Genomic DNA, 26982 nt, shown 5'->3' on the forward strand with positions numbered 1-26982 from the left:
GGTGAAACAGGGCCTTCTAAACTGATCATGTGATGTGATATGGTGAAACAGGGCCTTCTAAACTGATCATGTGATGTGATATGGTGAAACAGGGCCTTCTAAACTGATCATGTGATATGGTGAAACAGGGCATTCTAAACTGATCATGTGATGTGATATGGTGAAACAGGGCCTTCTAAACTGATCATGTGATGTGATATGGTGAAACAGGGTCTTCTAAACTGATCATGTGATGTGATATGGTGAAACAGGGCCTTCTAAACCGATCATGTGATGTGATATGGTGAAACAGGGCCTTCTAAACCGATCATGTGATGTGATATGGTGAAACAGGGCCTTCTAAACTGATCATGTGATATGGTGAAACAGGGCCTTCTAAACCGATCATGTGATGTGATATGGTGAAACAGGGCCTTCTAAACCGATCATGTGATGTGATATGGTGAAACAGGGCCTTCTAAACTGATCATGTGATATGGTGAAACAGGGCCTTCTAAACTGATCATGTGATGTGATATGGTGAAACAGGGCCTTCTAAACTGATCATGTGATGTGATATGGTGAAACAGGGCCTTCTAAACTGATCATGTGATGTGATATGGTGAAACAGGGCCTTCTAAACTGATCATGTGATGTGATATGGTGAAACAGGGTCTTCTAAACTGATCATGTGATGTGATATGGTGAAACAGGGCCTTCTAAACTGATCATGTGATATGGTGAAACAGGGCCTTCTAAACTGATCATGTGATATGGTGAAACAGGGCCTTCTAAACCGATCATGTGATATGGTGAAACAGGGCCTTCTAAACTGATCATGTGATATGATATGGTGAAACAGGGCATTCTAAACTGATCATGTGATGTGATATGGTGAAACAGGGCCTTCTAAACTGATCATGCGATGTGATATGGTGAAACAGGGTCTTCTAAACCGATCATGTGATGTGATATGGTGAAACAGGGTCTTCTAAACCGATCATGTGATGTGATATGGTGAAACAGGGTCTTCTAAACCGATCATGTGATGTGATATGGTGAAACAGGGTCTTCTAAACCGATCATGTGATGTGATATGGTGAAACAGGGCCTTCTAAACCGATCATGTGATATGGTGAAACAGGGCCTTCTAAACTGATCATGTGATGTGATATGGTGAAACAGGGCCTTCTAAACTGATCATGTGATGTGATATGGTGAAACAGGGTCTTCTAAACCGATCATGTGATGTGATATGGTGAAACAGGGTCTTCTAAACCGATCATGTGATGTGATATGGTGAAACAGGTTCTTCTAAACTGATCATGTGATGTGATATGGTGAAACAGGGCCTTCTAAACTGATCATGTGATGTGATATGGTGAAACAGGGTCTTCTAAACTGATCATGTGATATGGTGAAACAGGGCCTTCTAAACTGATCATGTGATATGATATGGTGAAACAGGGCCTTCTAAACTGATCATGTGATGTGATATGGTGAAACAGGGCCTTCTAAACCGATCATGTGATGTGATATGGTGAAACAGGGCCTTCTAAACTGATCATGTGATGTGATATGGTGAAACAGGGCCTTCTAAACTGATCATGTGATATGGTGAAACAGGGCCTTCTAAACCGATCATGTGATGTGATATGGTGAAACAGGGCCTTCTAAACTGATCATGTGATGTGATATGGTGAAACAGGGCCTTCTAAACCGATCATGTGATGTGATATGGTGAAACAGGGCCTTCTAAACTGATCATGTGATGTGATATGGTGAAACAGGGCCTTCTAAACTGATCATGTGATGTGATATGGTGAAACAGGGCCTTCTAAACTGATCATGTGATGTGATATGGTGAAACAGGGCCTTCTAAACTGATCATGTGATGTGATATGGTGAAACAGGGTCTTCTAAACCGATCATGTGATGTGATATGGTGAAACAGGGCCTTCTAAACTGATCATGTGATGTGATATGGTGAAACAGGGCCTTCTAAACTGATCATGTGATATGGTGAAACAGGGCATTCTAAACTGATCATGTGATGTGATATGGTGAAACAGGGCCTTCTAAACTGATCATGTGATGTGATATGGTGAAACAGGGCCTTCTAAACTGATCATGTGATGTGATATGGTGAAACAGGGCCTTCTAAACCAATCATGTGATATGGTGAAACAGGGCCTTCTAAACTGATCATGTGATGTGATATGGTGAAACAGGGCATTCTAAACCGATCATGTGATGTGATATGGTGAAACAGGGCCTTCTAAACCAATCATGTGATATGGTGAAACAGGGCCTTCTAAACCAATCATGTGATATTTAAAAATATTTAAAAAAAATAATTTTACCTTTATTTAACCAGGCAAGTCAGTTAAGAACATATTCTTATTTTCAATGACGGCCTGGGAACAGTGGGTTAACTGCCTGTTCAGGGGCAGAACGACAGATTTGTACCTTGTCAGCTCGGGGGTTTGAACTCGCAATCTTCCGGTTAAACTAATCATGTGATGTGATATGGTGAAACAGGTTCTTCTAAACCGATCATGTGATGTGATATGGTGAAACAGGGCCTTCTAAACCGATCATGTGATGTGATATGGTGAAACAGGGTCTTCTAAACCAATCATGTGATGTGATATGGTGAAACAGGGCCTTCTAAACTGATCATGTGATGTGATATGGTGAAACAGGGCCTTCTAAACTGATCATGTGATGTGATATGGTGAAACAGGGCCTTCTAAACTGATCATGTGATGTGATATGGTGAAACAGGGCCTTCTAAACTAATCATGTGATGTCATATGGTGAAACAGGGCCTTCTAAACTGATCATGTGATGTGATATGGTGAAACAGGGCCTTCTAAACTGATCATGTGATGTGATATGGTGAAACAGGGCCTTCTAAACTGATCATGTGATGTGATATGGTGAAACAGGGCCTTCTAAACTGATCATGTGATGTGATATGGTGAAACAGGGTCTTCTAAACCAATCATGTGATGTGATATGGTGAAACAGGGCCTTCTAAACTGATCATGTGATGTGATATGGTGAAACAGGGTCTTCTAAACTGATCATGTGATGTGATATGGTGAAACAGGGCATTCTAAACTGATCATGTGATGTGATATGGTGAAACAGGGCATTCTAAACCGATCATGTGATGTGATATGGTGAAACAGGGCCTTCTAAACTGATCATGTGATGTGATATGGTGAAACAGGGCCTTCTAAACCAATCATGTGATATGGTGAAACAGGGCCTTCTAAACTGATCATGTGATGTGATATGGTGAAACAGGGCCTTCTAAACTGATCATGTGATGTGATATGGTGAAACAGGGCCTTCTAAACCAATCATGTGATATGGTGAAACAGGGCCTTCTAAACTGATCATGTGATGTGATATGGTGAAACAGGGCCTTCTAAACCAATCATGTGATATGGTGAAACAGGGCCTTCTAAACCAATCATGTGATGTGATATGGTGAAACAGGGTCTTCTAAACTGATCATGTGATGTGATATGGTGAAACAGGGCCTTCTAAACTGATCATGTGATGTGATATGGTGAAACAGGGCCTTCTAAACCAATCATGTGATATGGTGAAACAGGGCCTTCTAAACTGATCATGTGATGTGATATGGTGAAACAGGGCCTTCTAAACCAATCATGTGATATGGTGAAACAGGGCCTTCTAAACCGATCATGTGATATGGTGAAACAGGGCCTTCTAAACTGATCATGTGATATGATATGGTGAAACAGGGCATTCTAAACTGATCATGTGATGTGATATGGTGAAACAGGGCATTCTAAACTGATCATGTGATGTGATATGGTGAAACAGGGTCTTCTAAACCGATCATGTGATGTGATATGGTGAAACAGGTTCTTCTAAACTGATCATGTGATGTGATATGGTGAAACAGGGCCTTCTAAACTGATCATGTGATGTGATATGGTGAAACAGGGTCTTCTAAACTGATCATGTGATGTGATATGGTGAAACAGGGCCTTCTAAACTGATCATGTGATGTGATATGGTGAAACAGGGCCTTCTAAACTGATCATGTGATGTGATATGGTGAAACAGGGCCTTCTAAACCGATCATGTGATGTGATATGGTGAAACAGGGCCTTCTAAACTGATCATGTGATATGGTGAAACAGGGTCTTCTAAACTGATCATGTGATGTGATATGGTGAAACAGGGCCTTCTAAACCGATCATGTGATGTGATATGGTGAAACAGGGTCTTCTAAACTGATCATGTGATGTGATATGGTGAAACAGGGCCTTCTAAACTGATCACGTGATATGATATGGTGAAACAGGGCCTTCTAAACTGATCATGTGATGTGATATGGTGAAACAGGTTCTTCTAAACTGATCATGTGATGTGATATGGTGAAACAGGGCCTTCTAAACTGATCATGTGATGTGATATGGTGAAACAGGGTCTTCTAAACTGATCATGTGATGTGATATGGTGAAACAGGGCCTTCTAAACTGATCATGTGATGTGATATGGTGAAACAGGGCATTCTAAACCGATCATGTGATGTGATATGGTGAAACAGGGCCTTCTAAACCGATCATGTGATATGATATGGTGAAACAGGGCCTTCTAAACTGATCATGTGATGTGATATGGTGAAACAGGGCCTTCTAAACCAATCATGTGATATGGTGAAACAGGGCCTTCTAAACCAATCATGTGATATGGTGAAACAGGGCCTTCTAAACCAATCATGTGATATGGTGAAACAGGGCCTTCTAAACTGATCATGTGATGTGATATGGTGAAACAGGGCCTTCTAAACCAATCATGTGATATGGTGAAACAGGGCCTTCTAAACTGATCATGTGATGTGATATGGTGAAACAGGGCCTTCTAAACTGATCATGTGATGTGATATGGTGAAACAGGGCCTTCTAAACTGATCATGTGATATGATATGGTGAAACAGGGCCTTCTAAACCGATCATGTGATGTGATATGGTGAAACAGGTTCTTCTAAACTGATCATGTGATGTGATATGGTGAAACAGGGCCTTCTAAACCGATCATGTGATGTGATATGGTGAAACAGGGTCTGGTCTTCTAAACTGATCATGTGATGTGATATGGTGAAACAGGGCCTTCTAAACCGATCATGTGATGTGATATGGTGAAACAGGGCCTTCTAAACCGATCATGTGATATGATATGGTGAAACAGGGCCTTCTAAACTGATCATGTGATGTGATATGGTGAAACAGGGTCTTCTAAACTGATCATGTGATGTGATATGGTGAAACAGGGCCTTCTAAACCGATCATGTGATGTGATATGGTGAAACAGGGTCTGGTCTTCTAAACTGATCATGTGATGTGATATGGTGAAACAGGGCCTTCTAAACCGATCATGTGATATGATATGGTGAAACAGGGCCTTCTAAACCAATCATGTGATATGGTGAAACAGGGCCTTCTAAACCAATCATGTGATGTGATATGGTGAAACAGGGCCTTCTAAACCGATCATGTGATATGGTGAAACAGGTTCTTCTAAACTGATCATGTGATGTGATATGGTGAAACAGGGCCTTCTAAACTGATCATGTGATGTGATATGGTGAAACAGGGCCTTCTAAACCAATCATGTGATGTGATATGGTGAAACAGGGCCTTCTAAACTGATCATGTGATATGGTGAAACAGGGCCTTCTAAACCAATCATGTGATATGGTGAAACAGGGCCTTCTAAACCAATCATGTGATGTGATATGGTGAAACAGGGCCTTCTAAACCAATCATGTGATGTGATATGGTGAAACAGGGCCTTCTAAACTGATCATGTGATATGGTGAAACAGGGCCTTCTAAACTGATCATGTGATATGGTGAAACAGGGCCTTCTAAACTAATCATGTGATATGGTGAAACAGGGCCTTCTAAACCAATCATGTGATATGGTGAAACAGGGCCTTCTAAACCAATCATGTGATGTGATATGGTGAAACAGGGCCTTCTAAACTAATCATGTGATATGGTGAAACAGGGCCTTCTAAACCGATCATGTGATATGATATGGTGAAACAGGGCCTTCTAAACCAATCATGTGATATGGTGAAACAGGGCCTTCTAAACCAATCATGTGATATGGTGAAACAGGGCCTTCTAAACCAATCATGTGATATGGTGAAACAGGGCCTTCTAAACTGATCATGTGATGTGATATGGTGAAACAGGTTCTTCTAAACTGATCATGTGATGTGATATGGTGAAACAGGGCCTTCTAAACTGATCATGTGATGTGATATGGTGAAACAGGGCCTTCTAAACTGATCATGTGATGTGATATGGTGAAACAGGGCCTTCTAAACTGATCATGTGATGTGATATGGTGAAACAGGGTCTTCTAAACTGATCATGTGATGTGATATGGTGAAACAGGGCCTTCTAAACCAATCATGTGATATGGTGAAACAGGGCCTTCTAAACCAATCATGTGATGTGATATGGTGAAACAGGGCCTTCTAAACCAATCATGTGATGTGATATGGTGAAACAGGGTCTTCTAAACTGATCATGTGATATGGTGAAACAGGGTCTTCTAAACTGATCATGTGATGTGATATGGTGAAACAGGGCCTTCTAAACCAATCATGTGATATGGTGAAACAGGGCCTTCTAAACCAATCATGTGATGTGATATGGTGAAACAGGGCCTTCTAAACTGATCATGTGATGTGATATGGTGAAACAGGTTCTTCTAAACTGATCATGTGATGTGATATGGTGAAACAGGTTCTTCTAAACTGATCATGTGATGTGATATGGTGAAACAGGGTCTTCTAAACTGATCATGTGATGTGATATGGTGAAACAGGGCCTTCTAAACTGATCATGTGATGTGATATGGTGAAACAGGTTCTTCTAAACTGATCATGTGATGTGATATGGTGAAACAGGGTCTTCTAAACCGATCATGTGATGTGATATGGTGAAACAGGGCCTTCTAAACCAATCATGTGATATGGTGAAACAGGGCCTTCTAAACCAATCATGTGATATGGTGAAACAGGGCCTTCTAAACCAATCATGTGATGTGATATGGTGAAACAGGGCCTTCTAAACTGATCATGTGATGTGATATGGTGAAACAGGGCCTTCTAAACTGATCATGTGATATGGTGAAACAGGGCCTTCTAAACTGATCATGTGATGTGATATGGTGAAACGGGGCATCACAGTTTTTTTACTGTTGTTTTTATTTCTTTACTTACCTATTGTTCACCTAATACCTTTTAAACTTTGAAAATGCACTGTTGGTTAGAGCCTGTAAGTAAGCAAGCGTTTCACTGCATTCGGCATTCGACAAATGAACTTTGATTTGATTTGATTACACAGGTACACCTTGTCCTGGGACAATAAAAGGCCACTCTAAAATGTGCAGTTTTGTCACACAACACAGTGACACAGATGTCTGAAGGAGTGTGTAATTGGCATGATGACTACAGAAATGTCTACCAGAGCTTATGGCAGAGAATGTAATGTTAATGTCTCCACCATAAGCCTCCTCCAACATCGTTTTAGAGAATTTGGCAGTACGTCCAACCGGTCTCACAACCACAGACCACATGTAATCACGCCAGCCCAGGACCTCCACATCCGTCTGAGACCAGCCACGGACAGCTGATGAAACTGAAGAGTATTTCTGTCTGTAATAAAACCCTTTATTTGGGAAAAACTTCATTCTGATTGGCTGAGCCTGCCTCGTCTGTGGGTGGGCCTGGCTCCCAAGTGGGTGGGCCTATGCCCTCCCAGACCCACCCATGGCTTCGCCCTGTGAAATCCAAAGATTAGGGCCAAATGAATTTATTTTCAAAATGACTGATTTCCTTATAAATATGAACTGTAACCCAGTAAAATCTATGAAATTGTTGCATGTTGCGTTTATATTTCTGCTCAGTATAGTTCTGGATAAAATCATGTTTTCTTGGTTGGTGTATATGGAGTCAATCACTAGCATTGAATTGAATTGGGAGACAACAATAGGAGTATACACACTCTATTAAATCCATAGCTAGCTATGGATAAAAACATTGTTTCCTTGGTTGGTGTGTATAGCAGGAGAGGAGAGAAGATCAGTTGAACTGAACGGCTGAAATCTGGCATCCTCTGTGTTAAACAGCTTTAAATCCTGGACTATCTGTTGACTGTAGTAGAATCACACACACGCACGCACGCACGCACGCACGCACGCACGCACGCACGCACACGCACGCACGCACGCACGCACGCACGCACGCACACACACACACACACACACACACACACACACACACACACACACACACACACACACACACACACACACACACACACACACACACACACACACACACACACACACACATTTTGTAGATCAAAGTCATTCTGCTTCCAGTAATGCTGTCCATATTTAAAAGAATGAATCATGGATACAGCCCTTTTACAATATCCCATATTCATACAATATTCATACAAGTTGCACAAAAAAAAAAGATTATGTTTAGAAACAGAAGAATTTAAATACAGTTGATGTTGTTAAATATATAGAGGGCTTCATTTCAATTAAACAAGATAAATGAATGCATTCCACGATTGTTGCTTTTCAACCTCAGCAAGAATCTCTCTAATTAATTCTAATTACGATACAGACACAAGGTTTCAGCCCAAAAGCCAGACGGACTACTAATAATCCCTGTCATGTACAGCAGGTCCTCTCCTGTTAGGAGGAAAACAGATCAAGTAGCCATTGAGGTCTTTTAGGCTGTGAATGAAGGGAGTAGTGGGCCAGAAACAGATGGACAGATTCTCACAGGTCATCAGGTTCTGTCTGTCTGTAGCACCAGCTATCTCTTCTCTTACAACCATGACAATAGGATCATATCTCCACTTCTCTCCAAATCAGAATATAATACACCTGTATCATAAAACCTTAACAGCAAAGTTTACCATCTGGGAAAAAGCTTGTTGTTTTTTTTTACCCGAGAAGTAACATTTTCCTGTGCAACTTTCAAATTTGTATTCACACTTTTACCGTCCAGAACAACAATTACAAGTAAAAAAAGACAGAAGAAACCACGTCAACATAAATTGCAAACAAAAAGGCTTGAAATATTAGACTAATGTTTTGAGGTAATTTCTTAATTGCCAGCTGTTCGACAATAATCTCTTAGGAAACAATCTGAAGACATACTATCGGCAGACTGATACACCTCACAGCATGATGCATTAACAGTAAATACATGTATCTCCTTGAAGATGACACCTTCAATGTGCTTGGTTTTATTTATTTTTTCTCTCTTTTTTTTTCTTGCTTTAAAAGTGAAGATTGCCTGAGTGGCGTTGAGAGAGAGAGTGACTTGCATACTTTATTCCGTGATGAATGAAAAGAAAATACCTTTCTTGTGAGAAGCTTCTGTTTTGGGGCCTTGTGGGTCTAATAACAACAAAAAAAGATAATGATTAAAACACAACATATTCTAACAGCAAGTACTCACATTGTTTTTCTCAATGTGGAAAACAACACGAAAAAACACATCTAGTATCACAACTTGCCAACACTTCAGAACTTATACAGGTAAGTGTGCGGCAAGGAAAGGAAGGAAACATTGTGGTGGCCAAAATACTGAAGGCAATAGCAGGAAGGAGGGATGCACAAGTTTGTGTTGGAGAACGTCATAGCGGGTCGGGCAGGAGAGGAGGCGATGCAGAGATGAGAGGAGGGGTAGAGCAGGGGTGCAAGGCATAGTTCTTCACGGTAGGCAGAAGGTGAGGTTAGCAAAATGCACTAAGATGAAAAACATCAGACAAAGGAAAGATGCATAGACTACATGTTAAACTGGCTTCGCTTAGATCTGCTTGCATCATTTGGCTTTAAATGCTTACATTTTCTTATCAAGCAACTAGTAAGTGTTTCAAACAAATTTTCTAATAAATGGGATATAAAAATAAAAAAAACTTTTTTTTTTTAGATTTTATTAATCTAAAAAAATTATATTTTTACCTCTTCCACTCGGGGGGACCCCTGCAACTGAGCAGCAAAATTGGTGCAACACAAGAGAACAGGAACAGGAAGTGTACTTAGTGGACGAAGTGATATAAAACACAAAGGCTCAAACACAGAAGTGAGCAATTCATTGTTTTACAGTACCTGGGCCTTTTCCAGTTATTCCGGAAATGACCTTTTTTTAAATAAATTGCCATGACTGAAGTTGGCCATGCATCATTTCAAACCTGGTTGGCTTTTTACCAATCCAGTACAACAAACCAGCTTGTTACAATTCAAGATAGAAGAATTAGTCCCCATATTGCACTTATTTGGTAAGCATATCAAATAAATAAGGCATGCAAAAGATAACACCAAATACCTGATAATAACCTTAATATTTCCACCTGTTCAATCTCACCTTTTACATCCAAAGGCTGTTAATGATAAGGTACTGTACATAACAAATACATTAACACAAACATACATTTCAGTAATTGTGTCAGTCATAATTCAGATCTTAATCAGTTCAACAGAAAGTTTGCTCCTTCCCAGATGACATTTGCTGCTCATTTGACATACTGCCGGGTTCATTCCTAACTCCTCTCTCCTGTCGACACAGAGGAAGTATCATTCCACAGTACATAGTGAATGTCTTTGTCTCAACGAAGATGGTGTGTTGATACGTTTTGTCTTTGTGCTTCGGAGGCGCGTCGAATATGTAAACCAGGCGACATGCAGCCCCGCCTACTTTTCCTTATACCTGACAAGTGTCAACGATGAGAGATGGCGACTGCACAGAGCTGAAGTCTTTGTGGGGATATTTTAATCTATCAACGTCAGGAGAAAAGGAAATGGTTCTTTAAGATAGATGGAAAGTATTCTGCATGACCATGAACTGTTGTAGACCGGTGATTCAAACTCTGAAATCTGACCTGGATCCAGTGAGGGTTATTTTTCTTCCTCTTGTTGTTACACTCTGCACACAAGGCAAATCCCTATTGTGTCAACCTAAGCTTGGGTTTATCCTCTGTGCCAAGGATCTATATGAGATCTGAAAACCTGATCCAAACATTAAACCACCAACTTGTTTTGGCTAATTACTAATTAATTAAATAATAATTACTAGCAGTGTGTAAAATCTATTCTCCATGTTTTGCAGAGAGGTACAGGCTTTGTTCAACATTTAAAAAAAAATTGTGAATAATCAGCTATAAGAAAACACATTCGAGTTTTAGAATGAATCCATCTGGGCCTGGTAGCATCTCAGTCACGCACCGTTTCACAAAAGGACAAATCTCGAAAGGTGACAGTTAAAAACGTCTAGCAGGGAAAATAAAAACATTTGCTTGGGGTCTTGAATTATCTTGTCAGAGTAAACAATTATATGGCATCTTTAATGTCACACTCAAGTGTGATCACCGTTTTCCCACTTCCCGGTATCAAAAAAGAAATGACCCAAATGACAGGAAGTGACAATAGCCTTCATGACACCATCTCCTCTCCTCCTCGCAGTACTATTAGAGAAGCTTCAGTGTCCAGACGGAAAGATACAGCATCCGAGTCAACCATTCAACCATTCTCACATTCATTAAATTAGAAAGTGTTAATGTTTGACATCGCGCTGAATAACAATATCAAGGGCAAACTACCAACAATAGGGGTTTAATATAATCTTTGATATTATTTGATATTATCTCATTCAAATGAATAGAATAAAGCTACTGTTTATTTCTTTTGAAAGGTATTTCTCATTTGTTTACATGTACAGTAGACTCATACTAAGAACAGATTTTTACAAAGTACTACAGTAGTGGATGGTTGGATACTACAACTATCTGTCCTGTCCTGCTGTCCTGTCCTGTTCTATCCTGTCCTGCTATACTATCCTGTTCTATCCTATCCTGACCTATCGTGTCCTGTCCTGTCCTATCCTGTCCTATCTTGTCCTATCCTGTCCTATCTTGTCGTATCCTGTCATGTCATGGCCTGTCCTATCCTGTTCTGCTGTCCTATCATGTCCTATTATGTCCTGTCCTATCCCATCCTGTCCTGCTGTCCTATCATGTCCTATTATGTCCTGTCCTATCCCATCCTGTCCTGCTGTCCTATCCTGTCCTATCCTGTGGATGCTGTCTTATCCTGTCCTATCATATTCTGTCTTATCCTGTCCTATCCTATCCTGTCCTATCCTGTCCTATCATATTCTGTCTTATCCTGTCCTATCCTGTCCTATCCCATCCTATCCTATTCTGTCCTATCATATTCTGTCCTATCCTATAAAATATATGTAGTTCTGTCCTTGAGTTGTTCTTGTCTAATGATATTCTGTATTATGTCATTCTGAAATTATGTTTCATGCTTTGTGTTGGACCCCAGGAAGAGTAGCTGCTGCTTCTGCAACAGCTAATGGGGATCCTAATAAAATACCAAATACCTATCCTGTCCTGCTGTCGTACCCTATCCTATCCTATCCTATCCTATCCTATCCTATCCTATCATATCCTATCCTGTCCTATCCTATCCTATCCTATCCTGTCCTATCCTGTCCTATCCTATCCTATCCTGTCCTATCCTATCCTATCCTGTCATATCCTATCCTATCCTGTCCTGTCCTATTCTGCCCTGCTGTCCTGTCCTGTCCTATCCTATCCTGTCCTGTCCTATCCTATCCTATCCTATCCCATCCTATCCTATCCTATCCTGTCCTATCCTATCCTGTCCTATCCTATCCTGTCCTGTCCTATCCTATCCTATCCTATCCTGTCCTGTCCTATCCTATCCTGTCCTATCCTATCCTGTCCTATCCTATCGTGTCCTATCCTATCATATCCTATCCTATCCTGTCCTATCCTATCATATCCTATCCTATCCTGTCCTATCCTATCCTGTCCTGTCCTATTCTGCCCTGCTGTCGTACCCTGTCCTATCCTATCCTGTCCTATCCTGTCCTATCCTGTCATATCCTGTCCTGTCCTATCCTATCCTGTGTATGCTGTCCTGTCCTGTCCTGTCCTATCCTGTCCTGTCCTATCCTGTCTATCCTGTCCTGTCCTGTCCTGTATATGCTGTCCTATCCTGTCATATCCTGTCCTGTCCTATCCTGAATATGCTGTCCTATCCTGTCCTATCCTGTCCTATCCTATCATGTCCTGTCCTATTCTGTCCTGCTGGCCCATCCTGTCCTATCCTATCCTGTGTATGCTGTCCTGTCCTATCCTGTCCTGTCCTATTATGTCCTGCTGTCCTATCCTATCCTGTATATGCTGTCCTGTCCTATCCTGTCCTGTCCTATTCTGTCCTGCTGTCCTATCCTGTCCTGTGTATGCTGTCCGGTCCTATCCTGTCCTATCCTGTCCTGTGTATGCTGTCCTATCCTATCCCGTCCTATCTCCTGCTGTCCTATCCTGTCATATAATGCTGTCCTGTCCTATCAAATCAAATCAAATGTATTTATGTAGCCCTTAGTACTTCAGCTGATATCTCAAAGTGCTAAACCCTGATATCTCAAAGTGCTAAACCCTGATATCTCAAAGTGCAAACCCAGCCTAAAACCCCAAACAGTAAGTAATGCAGGTGTAGAAGCACGGTGGCTAGGAAAAACTCCCTAGAAAGGCCGGAACCTAGGAAGAAACCTAGAGAGGAACCAGGCTATGTGGGGTGGCCAGTCCTCTTCTGACTGTGCCAAGTGGAGATTATAACAGAACATGGCCAAGATGTTCAAATGTTCATAAATGACCAGAATGGTCGAATAATAATAATCACAGGCAGAACAGTTGAAACTGGAGCAGCAGCACGGCCAGGTAGACTGGGGACAGCAAGGAGTCATCATGCCAGGTAGTCATCATGCCATCCTGTCCTGCTGTCCAAGGAGTCATCATGCCAGGTAGTCATCATGCTATCATCATGCTATCCTGTCCTGCTGTCCAATCCTGTTCTGTTGTCCTATCCTGTCCTATACTATCATGTCCTGTCTTATCCTGTCATATCCTGCTGTCCTATCCTGTCCCATCCTGTCCTGCCCTCTAACAGTGGGCTGACTGCTACATTATCCATTCAATTTTCTGCTGTGTCCTTGCAATTCTGCCTCTCCTTAGACTCTGAAACATGATCAATACTTTTGTCATAACTCTGGGGAGAGTCACCCCTGCAATGATGTTAAACGTCTACTCCCAGGGCAATATAGCAGTTCAGTCCGAATGTTTAGATCCTAGAGAATCCATTACCACGGCAAGTATCCAGAGTAACTCTTTTGACTATTCTCGGGATCTAAAATGTCTTCTCATTCACCAAACATAGTGAATTAACTCAAATAATTCAATTTACATAGATTGTTTAAAGAAGAAGGCAGAGTAAAGTTTCAATGTCAGTACGTAAATGCAGTTAATGGTTGGTGTGTGTGTTATATCTGGGAATGTAACTCTGGTTGGGGATTGTTCTTTAATGAACCCACACAGTACAATAAAGAACCCTTGTCCTTTCCTTTAACGTTCCTGAAGTAGTCAGCAGATCAGTCCGGGTGGTTCCCTGTTACCATGCGTATATGAACACAGCAGCATCTGAACACTGCCCCCTCCCCCCTCTCTCATTAGGGTATTCCATTAATCCTATTAGTTACCCATTAAACAAGTGCTGATAACACCAAATGAACGCCAAGCCCCACCAGCTAATAATATTTCATCATCAGTCAGGTAGGTTGAAACAAAAAGAGAATGAAAAGAAGAAGAGGTAGAACAGAGAGAGAGAGAGAGAGAGAGAGAGAGAGAGAGAGAGAGAGAGAGAGAGAGAGAGAGAGAGAGAGAGAGAGAGAGAGAGAGAGAGAGAGAGAGAGAGAGAGAGAGAGAGAGAGAGAGAGAGAGAGAGAGAGAGAGAGAGACAGGGAGACTGAGAGACAGAGAGACAGAGAGAGAGAGAGAGACAGAGAGAGAGAGTAAGAGAGAGAGAGAGAGAGAGAGAGAGAGAGAGAGAGAGAGAGAGAGAGAGAGAGAGAGGGAGAGAGAGAGAGAGAGAGAGAGAGAGAGAGAGAGAGAGAGAGAGAGAGAGAGAGAGAGAGAGAGAGAGAGAGAGAGAGGGACTCTGTGCGTAAGGAAAAAGAAGCCAGAAGCCAGAAACAGCAAACATATGGCAGCATGGACTGTATATTTACAGATGTTGACTTGTCTCGCTAAAATTCAGAAGCAAGGTGACACAGCTAGTTCATTGTGAAAGCGTTTAGTTACACTGATCATCACTGTGATGTGACATGGCAGGCTTTAAAGGAAGGAAGCTGCTTGGGAGAAAGAGGAGAGAGCAGAGAGGACTAAGTGACTGACTGACTGACTGTCTGCCTGTCTGACTGGCTCACTGTCTGACTGGCTGACCGACTGGACTGACTGACTGACCGACTGACTGACTGTCTGACTGTCTGAATGGACTGGCTGACTGACTGGCTGACTGAATGGACTGGCTGACTGACTGGCTGACTGAATGGACTGGCTGACTGACTGGCTCACTGTCTGTCTGACTGGCTCACTGGTTGTCTGACTGACTGTCTGTCTGATTGTCTGATTGTCTGACTGGCTGAATAGACTGACTGACTGACTGTCTGACTGGCTGACTGACTGACTGTCTGAATGGTCTGACTGACTAACTGACTGGAAATCTGACTGACTGTCTGTCTGAATGGACTGACTGACTGGCTGGCTACCTGGCTGTCTGAATGGACTGACTGACTGACTGACTGTCTGACTGTCTGAATGGTCTGACTGACTAACTGACTGGAAATCTGACTGACTGTCTGACTGTCTGACTGTCTGAATGGACTGACTGACTGGCTACCTGGCTGTCTGATTGGCTGACTGGTTGACTGACTGTCTGACTGACTGTCTGATTGGCTGTCTGACTGGCTGACTGATTGACAGTCTGATTGACTGACTGACTGTCTGAATGGACTGACTGACTGAATGTCTGACTGGCTGAATAGACTGACTGACTGTCTGACTGGCTGACTGACTGACTGTCTGATTGGCTGTCTGACTGACTGAATAGACTGACTGACTGTCTGATTGGCTGACTGTATGACTGGCTGATTGGCTGTCTGACTGACTGACTGACTGAATGTCTGAATGGACTAACTGGCTGCCTGGCTGTCTGATTGGCTGACTGGGTGACTGTCTGATTGGATTGACTGACTGTCTGAATGGACTGACTGTCTGAGTAGACTGACTGGCTGACTGTCTGATTGGCTGACTGCATGACTGGCTGACTGGCTATCAGACTGGCTAACTGGCTGATTGACTTTCTGATTGACTGGCTGACTGTCTGTCTGAATGGACTGACTGGCTGACTGGCTGCCTGGCTGTCTGATTGACTGACTGACTGTCTGACTGATTGACTGTCTGATTGACTGACTGTCTGAATAGATTGACTGGCTGACTGGCCAACTGTCTGGCTGTCCGATTGCTGTCTGACTGACTGTCTGACTGTCTGATTGGCTGACTGTATGACTGGCTGATTGGCTGTCTGACTGACTGACTGACTGACTGAATGTCTGAATGGACTGACTGACTAACTGGCTGCCTGGCTGTCTGATTGGCTGACTGGATGACTGACTGATTGACTGTCTGATTGGATTGACTGTCTGTCTGAATGCACTGACTGACTGACTGGCTGCCTGGCTGTCTGATTGGCTGACTGTATGACTGGCTGACTGTCTGGCTGACTGTCTGATTGGCTGATTGGCTGTCTGACTGACTGACTGTCTGACTGACGGACAGTCTGAATAGACTGACGGATGACTGGCTGACTGGCTGATTGGCTGGCTGTCTGTCTGACTGTCTGTCTGATTGACTGCCTGATTGACTGACTGACTGACTGACTGATTGACTGACTGGACTGACTGTCTGAATGGACTGACTGACTGTCGGAATGGACTAACTGGCTGTCTGACTGACTGTCTGACTGTCTGATTGGCTGACTGTATGACTGGCTGATTGGCTGTCTGACTGACTGACTGAATGTCTGAATGTCTGACTGGCTGGCTTTCTGATTGACTGACTGATTGGACTGACTGGCTGTCTGACTGTATGACTGACTGACTGACTGTCTGTTTGACTGACTGACTGTCTGATTGACTGACTGTCTGAATGGACTGACTGACTGTCTGAATGGACTGACGGACTGTCTGACTGATTGTCTGATTGACTGACTGACTGTCCGACTGTCTGACTGATTGTCTGATTGACTGACTGACTGTCTGACTGTCTGACTGGTTGACTAATTGACTGTCTGATTGACTGTCTGACTGTCTGTCTGATTGGCTGTCTGACTGGTTGACTAATTGACTGTATGACTGGGTGACTGACTGTCTGACTGGCTGATTGGCTGACTTTCTGATTAACTGACTGACTGACTGAATGGACTGACTGACTGTCTGAATGGACTGGCTGACTGTATGACTCTATGACTGGCTGACTGTCTGATTGACTGTCTGATTGACTGACTGTCTGACTGATGGACTGTCTGAATAGACTGACTGGCTAACTGTCTGACTGTCCGATTGGCTGTCTGACTGGCTGACTGATTGACTGGCTGATTGCCTGGCTGACTGTCTGTCTGAATGGACTGACTGACTGACTGGCTGCCTGGCTGTCTGATTGACTGACTGTCTGAATGGACTGACTGGCTGTCTGAATGGACTGACTGGTTGTCTGAATGGCTGACGGACTGTCTGATTGACTGACTGACTGTCTGATTGGCTGTCTGACTGGCTGACTGGTTGACTAATTGACTGTCTGATTGACTGACTGACTGACTGTCTGACTGGCTGTCTGATTGGCTGTCTGATTGGCTGACTGGTTGAAAATTGACTGACTGACTGACGGACTGTCTGAATAGGCTGACTGAATGGACTGGCTGACTGACTGGCTGACTGAATGGACTGGCTGACTGACTGGCTCACTGGCTGTCTGACTGACTGTCTGTCTGTCTGACTGGCTGAATAGACTGACTGACTGTCTGACTGACTGACTGTCTGACTGACGGACTGTCTGAATAGACTGACGGATGACTGGCTGACTGGCTGATTGGCTGGCTGTCTGTCTGACTGTCTGTCTGATTGACTGCCTGATTGACTGACTGACTGACTGACTGATTGACTGACTGGACTGACTGTCTGAATGGACTGACTGACTGTCGGAATGGACTAACTGGCTGTCTGACTGACTGTCTGACTGTCTGATTGGCTGACTGTATGACTGGCTGATTGGCTGTCTGACTGACTGACTGACTGAATGTCTGAATGTCTGACTGGCTGGCTTTCTGATTGACTGACTGATTGGACTGACTGGCTGTCTGACTGTATGACTGACTGACTGACTGTCTGTTTGACTGACTGACTGTCTGATTGACTGACTGTCTGAATGGACTGACTGACTGTCTGAATGGACTGACGGACTGTCTGACTGATTGTCTGATTGACTGACTGACTGTCCGACTGTCTGACTGATTGTCTGATTGACTGACTGACTGTCTGACTGTCTGACTGGTTGACTAATTGACTGTCTGATTGACTGTCTGACTGTCTGTCTGATTGGCTGTCTGACTGGTTGACTAATTGACTGTATGACTGGGTGACTGACTGTCTGACTGGCTGATTGGCTGACTTTCTGATTAACTGACTGACTGACTGAATGGACTGACTGACTGTCTGAATGGACTGGCTGACTGTATGACTCTATGACTGGCTGACTGTCTGATTGACTGTCTGATTGACTGACTGTCTGACTGATGGACTGTCTGAATAGACTGACTGGCTAACTGTCTGACTGTCCGATTGGCTGTCTGACTGGCTGACTGATTGACTGGCTGATTGCCTGGCTGACTGTCTGTCTGAATGGACTGACTGACTGACTGGCTGCCTGGCTGTCTGATTGACTGACTGTCTGAATGGACTGACTGGCTGTCTGAATGGACTGACTGGTTGTCTGAATGGCTGACGGACTGTCTGATTGACTGACTGACTGTCTGACTGGCTGTCTGATTGGCTGTCTGACTGGCTGACTGGTTGACTAATTGACTGTCTGATTGACTGACTGACTGACTGACTGTCTGACTGGCTGTCTGATTGGCTGTCTGATTGGCTGACTGGTTGAAAATTGACTGACTGACTGACTGACGGACTGTCTGAATAGGCTGACTGAATGGACTGGCTGACTGACTGGCTGACTGAATGGACTGGCTGACTGACTGGCTCACTGGCTGTCTGACTGACTGTCTGTCTGTCTGACTGGCTGAATAGACTGACTGACTGTCTGACTGACTGACTGTCTGAATGGTCTGACTGACTAACTGACTGGAAATCTGACTGACTGTCTGACTGGCTGTCTGACTGGCTGACTGTCTGAATGGACTGACTGACTGGCTGGCTACCTGGCTGACTGTATGACTGGTTGACTGACTGTCTGACTGGCTGACTGTCTGAATGGACTGACTGACTGGCTGGCTACCTGGCTGACTGTATGACTGGTTGACTGACTGTCTGACTGACTGTCTGATTGGCTGTCTGACTGTCTGATTGACTGACTGACTGTCTGAATGGACTGACTGACTGACTGTCTGACTGAATAGACTGACTGACTGTCTGACTGTCTGATTGGCTGACTGTATGACTGGCTGACTGACTGTCTGGCTGTCTGTCTGATTGACTAACTGACTTTCTGATTGACTGACTGACTGACTGTATGATTGACTGACTGACTGACTGGATGTCTGACTGGCTGATGGACTGTCTGATTGTCTGTCTGACTGTCTGATTGACTGACTGTCTGAATGGACTGACTGACTTATTGGCTGTCTGATTGACTGACTGACTGGCTGGCTGGCGGATTGTCTGACTGGCTGACTAGCTGTCTGGCTGTCTGATTGACTGTCTGATTGACTGACTGAATGGACTGACTGACTGTCTGAATGGACTGACTGGCTGTCTGAATGGACTGACTGACTGTCTGGCTGTCTGATTGACTGATTGACTGTCTGATTGACTGACTGAATGGACTGACTGGCTGTCTGAATGGACTGACTGGCTGACTGACTGTATGACTGACTGACTGATTTGCTGTCTGATTGACTGACTGACTGTCGGACTGTCTGAATAGAGTGGCTGGCTGGCGGATTGTCTGACTGGCTGACTGGCTGTCTGGCTGTCTGATTGACTGATTGGCTTCTGATTACATTTACATTTACATTTAAGTCATTTAGCAGACGCTCTTATCCAGAGCGACTTACAAATTGGTGCATTACCTTATGACATCCAGTGGAACAGCCACTTTACAATAGTGCATCTAAATCTTTTAGGGGGGGGGGAGTGAGAAGGATTACTTATCCTATCCTAGGTATTCCTTAAAGAGGTGGGGTTTCAGGTGTCTCCGGAAGGTGGTGATTGACTCCGCTGTCCTGGCGTCGTGAGGGAGTTTGTTCCACCATTGGGGGGCCAGAGCAGCGAACAGTTTTGACTGGGCTGAGCGGGAACTGTACTTCCTCAGTGGTAGGGAGGCGAGCAGGCCAGAGGTGGATGAACGCAGTGCCCTTGTTTGGGTGTAGGGCCTGACTGTCTGATTGACTGACTGAATGGACTGACTGACTGATTGACTGTATGAATAGACTGACTGACTTGCTGGCTGACTGTATGACTGGCTGATTGTCTGTCTGACTGACAGACGGTCTGAATAGACTGAATGGCTGGCTGGCGGATTGTCTGGCTGTCTGATTGACTGATTGACTGATTGACTGTCTGATTGACTGACTGAATGGACTGACTGACTGTCTGAATGGACTGACTGGCTGTCTGAATGGACTGACTGACTGTCTGGCTGCCTGATTGACTGATTGACTGTCTGATTGACTGACTGAATGGACTGACTGGCTGTCTGAATGGACTGACTGGCTGACTGACTGTATGACTGACTGACTGATTGGCTGTCTGATTGACTGACTGACTGTCTGACTGATAGACTGTCTGAATAGACTGACTGACTTGCTGGCTGACTGTATGACTGGCGGATTGTCTGACTGGCTGACTGACTGTCTAACTGGCAGATTGGCTATCTGTCTGTATGACTGGTTGACTGATTGACTGTCTGATTGACTGACTGACGGACTTTCTGAATAGACTGACTGACTTGCTGGCTGATTGGCTGACTGACTGTCTGGCTGATTGTCTGTCTGACTGGCTTATTGGCTGGCTGGCTGTCTGTCTGATTGACTTTCTGATTGACTGACTGACTGACTGAATGGACTGACTGGCTGTCTTAATGGACTGGCTGTCTGACTGTCTGCCTGACTGGACTGACTGGCTTGACTGGCTGACTGGACTGACTGGCTGTCTGATTGACTGACTGACTGACTGTCTGACTGACGGACTGTCTGAATAGACTGACTGGCTGTCTGGCTAATTGTCTGACTGTATGACTGGCTGACTGACTGTCTGATTGGCTGTCTGTCTGTCTGTCTGTCTGATTGGCTGGCTGGCTGAGAGTAGGTGTGTCGGGGGGGTTGGGAAGGGGAGAGTAGGTGTGTCGGGGTGGTTGGGAAGGGGAGAGTGGGTGTGTTGGGGGGTTGGGAAGGGGAGAGGAGGTGTGGCGGGGGGGTTGGGGGAAGGGGAGAGTTGGGAAGGGGTGTGTGTTGGGGGTTGGGAAGGGGGAGTATGTGTGTTGGGGGTTGGGGGGGTTGGGAAGGGGAGAGTAGGTGTGTTGGGGGGTTGGGAAGGGGAGAGTAGGTGTGTTTGGGGGTTGGGAAGGGGGAGTAGGTGTGTTGGGGGGTTGGGAAGGGGAGAGGGGGTAGGTGTGTCGGGGGTTGGGAAGGGAGAGTAGGTGTGTTGGGGGTTGGGAAGGGGAGAGTATGTGTGGGGGTGGGGGGGGAGTAGGTGTGTCGGGGGTTGGGAAGGGGAGAGTAGGTGTGTTGGGGGTTGGGAAGGGGGAGTAGGTGTGTTGTTGGGGGGTTGTTGGGGGGGGTGGGAAGGGAGAGTAGGTGTGTCAGGGGAAGGGGAGTATGGAAGGGGTTGGGAAGGAGAGTAGGTGTGTCGGGGGTTGGGAAGGGGAGAGTGTGTTGTGGTTGGGAAGGGGAGTAGGTGTGTTGGGGGTTGGGAGGGGAGAGTAGGTGTGTTGGGGAGGTTGGGAAGGGGGGGGAGTAGGTGTGTTGGGGGGGTTGGGAAGGGGAGAGTAGGTGTGTTGGGAAGGGGGAGAGTAGGGGGGGGTTGGGAAGGGGAGAGTAGGTGTGTCGGGGGGTTGGGAAGGGGGAGTAGGTGTGTGGGAAGGGGGTGTGTGGGAAAGGGGGAGTAGGTGTGTTGGGGGGTTGGGAAGGGGAGAGTAGGTGTGTCGGTGGGTTGGGAAAGGGGAGAGTAGGTGTGTTGGGGGGTTGGGAAGGGAGAGTAGGTGTGTTGGGGGGGAAGGGGAGAGTAGGTTGGGAAGGGGAGAGTAGGTGTGTCGGTGAGTTGGGAAGGGGAGAGTAGGTGTGTTGGGGGGGTTGGGAAGGGGAGAGTAGGTGTGTTGGGGGGGTTGGGAAGGGGAGAGTAGGTGTGTCCGGGGGTTGGGAAGGGAGAGTTGGTGTGTTGGGGGTTGGGAAGGGAGAGTAGGTGTGTGTGTGTGGGGGGTGTTGAGAGGACTATCTTAACCTTCTTAGCCGATGTTAGAGATTGAACGTTAAAGTGTAATGAATTAAATATAAAAAATAAACTCATAGACCATACATGGGAGGTCCCAAATGTGTCAGAAGGATATTTCAGATTTTCCATTCCAATAGAGATCCTGCTTAATCAATTAGAAGGCTTCCCCACAGTGAGTCCCAGTCATGATCAGCATAATTTCCTCTCATGCCAGCACATTCGTAGCTTCAGGCAATTCTCTACTCTTTCTCTCCCTGTTTTTCACTCTTGCTGTGCCTCCACATTAGCAGAGGTGGTGGTAGATTGAGGAGGTGCGCTCCGTTGTTAGACCTACAGAGAACCTTCTAACGTTCTGATGTTCTAAAGAATGGCTTCTAACATTCTAACGTTCTAATGTTCTAAAGAATGGCTTCTAACGTTGTAACATTCTAATGTTATAAAGAATGGCTTCTAACGTTGTAACATTCTAATGTTCTAAAGAATGGCTTCTAACATTCTAACGTTCTAATGTTCTAAAGAATGGCTTCTAACATTCTAATGTTCTAAAGAATGGCTTCTAACGTTGTAACATTCTAATGTTATAAAGAATGGCTTCTAACGTTGTAACATTCTAATGTTATAAAGAATGGCTTCTAACGTTGTAACATTCTAATGTTATAAAGAATGGCTTCTAACGTTGTAACATTCTAATGTTATAAAGAATGGCTTCTAACGTTGTAACATTCTAATGTTCTAAAGAATGGCTTCTAACGTTGTAACATTCTAATGTTATAAAGAATGGCTTCTTCCGTTGTAACATTCTAATGTTATAAAGAATGGCTTCTAACGCTGTAACATTCTAATGTTCGAAAGAATGCCTTCTAACGTTGTAACATTCTAATGTTATAAAGAATGGCTTCTAACATTGTAACATTCTAATGTTGTAAAGAATGGCTTCTGACGTTGTAACATTCTAAAGTTATAAAGAATGGCTTCTAACGTTCTAATGTTCTAAAGAATGCCTTCTAACGTTCTAATGTTCTAAAGAATGGCTTCTAACGTTGTAACATTCTAATGTTCTAAAGAATGGCTTCTAACGTTGTAACATTCTAATGTTATAAAGAATGGCTTCTAACGTTCTAATGTTCTAAAGAATGGCTTCTAACATTCTAATGTTCTAAAGAATGCCTTCTAACGTTGTAACATTCTAATGTTCTAAAGAATGCCTTCTAACGTTGTAACATTCTAATGTTATAAAGAATGCCTTCTAACGTTGTAACATTCTAATGTTATAAAGAATGGCTTCTAACGTTGTAACATTCTAATGTTCTAAAGAATGCCTTCTAACGTTGTAACATTCTAATGTTCTAAAGAATGGCTTCTAACGTTGTAACATTCTAATGTTATAAAGAATGCCTTCTAACGTTGTAACATTCTAATGTCCTAAAGAATGGCTTCTAACGTTCTAATGTTCTAAAGAATGGCTTCTAACGTTGTAACATTCTAATGTTATAAAGAATGGCTTCTAACGTTCTAATGTTCTAAAGAATGCCTTCTAACGTTGTAACATTCTAATGTTATAAAGAATGCCTTCTAACGTTGTAACATTCTAATGTTATAAAGAATGGCTTCAAACATTGTAACATTCTAATGTTATAAAGAATGGCTTCTAACGTTGTAACATTTTAATGTTCTAAAGAATGGCTTCTAACGTTGTAACATTCTAATGCTCTAAAGAATGCCTTCTAACGTTCTAATGTTCTAAAGAATGCCTTCTAACGTTGTAACATTCTAATGTTATAAAGAATGGCTTCTAACGTTCTAACGTTCTAATGTTCTAAAGAATGGCTTCTAACATTCTAATGTTCTAAAGAATGCATTCTAACGTTGTAACATTCTAATGTTCTAAAGAATGCCTTCTAACGTTGTAACATTCTAATGTTATAAAGAATGCCTTCTAACGTTGTAACATTCTAATGTTATAAAGAATGGCTTCTAACGTTGTAACATTCTAATGTTATAAAGAATGGCTTCTAACGTTGTAACATTCTAATGTTATAAAGAATGGCTTCTAACGTTGTAACATTCTAATGTTCTAAAGAATGGCTTCTAACGTTCTAATGTTCTAATGTTATAAAGAATGGCTTCTAACGTTGTAACATTTTAATGTTCTAAAGAATGGCTTCTAACGTTGTAACATTCTAATGCTCTAAAGAATGCATTCTAACGTTCTAATGTTCTAAAGAATGCCTTCTAACGTTGTAACATTCTAATGTTATAAAGAATGGCTTCTAACGTTCTAACGTTCTAATGTTCTAAAGAATGGCTTCTAACATTCTAATGTTCTAAAGAATGCATTCTAACGTTGTAACATTCTAATGTTCTAAAGAATGCCTTCTAACGTTGTAACATTCTAATGTTATAAAGAATGCCTTCTAACGTTGTAACATTCTAATGTTATAAAGAATGGCTTCTAACATTGTAACATTCTAATGTTATAAAGAATGGCTTCTAACGTTGTAACATTCTAATGTTATAAAGAATGGCTTCTAACGTTGTAACATTCTAATGTTATAAAGAATGCCTTCTAACGTTGTACCATTCTAATGTTCTAAAGAATGGCTTCTAACGTTGTAACATTCTAATGTTCTAAAGAATGGCTTCTAACGTTCTAATGTTCTAATGTTATAAAGAATGGCTTCTAACGTTGTAACATTTTAATGTTCTAAAGAATGGCTTCTAACGTTGTAACATTCTAATGCTCTAAAGAATGCATTCTAACGTTCTAATGTTCTAAAGAATGCCTTCTAACGTTGTAACATTCTAATGTTATAAAGAATGGCTTCTAACGTTCTAACGTTCTAATGTTCTAAAGAATGGCTTCTAACATTCTAATGTTCTAAAGAATGCATTCTAACGTTGTAACATTCTAATGTTCTAAAGAATGCCTTCTAACGTTGTAACATTCTAATGTTATAAAGAATGCCTTCTAACGTTGTAACATTCTAATGTTATAAAGAATGGCTTCTAACGTTGTAACATTCTAATGTTATAAAGAATGGCTTCTAACGTTGTAACATTCTAATGTTATAAAGAATGGCTTCTAACGTTGTAACATTCTAATGTTATAAAGAATGCCTTCTAACGTTGTACCATTCTAATGTTCTAAAGAATGGCTTCTAACGTTCTAATGTTCTAAAGAATGCCTTCTAACGTTGTAACATTCTAATGTTATAAAGAATGGCTTCTAACGTTCTAATGTTCTAAAGAATGGCATCTAACATTCTAATGTTCTAAAGAATGCCTTCTAACGTTGTAACATTCTAATGTTATAAAGAATGCCTTCTAACGTTGTAACATTCTAATGTTATAAAGAATGGCTTCAAACATTGTAACATTCTAATGTTATAAAGAATGGCTTCTAACGTTGTAACATTTTAATGTTCTAAAGAATGGCTTCTAACGTTGTAACATTCTAATGCTCTAAAGAATGCATTCTAACGTTCTAATGTTCTAAAGAATGCCTTCTAACGTTGTAACATTCTAATGTTATAAAGAATGGCTTCTAACGTTCTAACGTTCTAATGTTCTAAAGAATGGCTTCTAACATTCTAATGTTCTAAAGAATGCATTCTAACGTTGTAACATTCTAATGTTCTAAAGAATGCCTTCTAACGTTGTAACATTCTAATGTTATAAAGAATGCCTTCTAACGTTGTAACATTCTAATGTTATAAAGAATGGCTTCTAACGTTGTAACATTCTAATGTTATAAAGAATGGCTTCTAACGTTGTAACATTCTAATGTTATAAAGAATGGCTTCTAACGTTGTAGCATTCTAATGTTCTAAAGAATGGCTTCTAACGTTGTAACATTCTAATGTTATAAAGAATGCCTTCTAACGTTGTAACATTCTAATGTTATAAAGAATGGCTTCTAATGTTGTAACATTCTAATGTTATAAAGAATGGCTTCTAACGTTGTAACATTCTAATGTTATAAAGAATGGCTTCTAACGTTGTAACATTCTAATGTTATAAAGAATGGCTTCAAACATTGTAACATTCTAATGTTATAAAGAATGGCTTCTAACGTTGTAACATTCTAATGTTATAAAGAATGGCTTCTAACGTTGTAGCATTCTAATGTTCTAAAGAATGGCTTCTAACGTTGTAACATTCTAATGTTATAAAGAATGGCTTCTAACGTTCTAACGTTCTAATGTTCTAAAGAATGCCTTCTAACGTTTGAATGTTCTAAAGAATGCCTTCTAATGTTCTAAAGAATGCCTTCTAATGTGGTAAAGAATGCCTTCTTATGTTCTAAAGAATGCCTTCCAATGTTCTAAA

The 26982-nt window shown here is 42.5% G+C and overlaps 1 protein-coding gene across 4 annotated transcripts in view; it reads right to left on the reverse strand.

Moving 5' to 3' along the window:
- LOC118373580 (glycine receptor subunit alphaZ1-like) overlaps nucleotides 1-26982 on the reverse strand; it is a 117602-nt gene that overhangs the window by 73005 nt on the left and 17615 nt on the right. For 2 of the 4 annotated variants that reach the window (XM_052516844.1, XM_052516855.1), the window contains 2 exons: nucleotides 10035-10061; nucleotides 9429-9467 (listed from right to left, as the gene is read on the reverse strand). The exons of 1 other annotated variant lie outside the window; for it this stretch is intronic. In XM_052516844.1, the coding sequence (XP_052372804.1) occupies nucleotides 9429-9467; nucleotides 10035-10061 (66 nt within the window). The remainder of the gene's footprint in view (nucleotides 1-9428; nucleotides 9468-10034; nucleotides 10062-26982) is intronic. One more of the 4 variants, XM_052516866.1, reaches the window with a different exon arrangement.

The sequence above is a fragment of the Oncorhynchus keta genome, chromosome 4 (assembly GCF_023373465.1).
Source record: "Oncorhynchus keta strain PuntledgeMale-10-30-2019 chromosome 4, Oket_V2, whole genome shotgun sequence".
NCBI classification, from domain to species: Eukaryota; Metazoa; Chordata; class Actinopteri; order Salmoniformes; family Salmonidae; genus Oncorhynchus; species Oncorhynchus keta.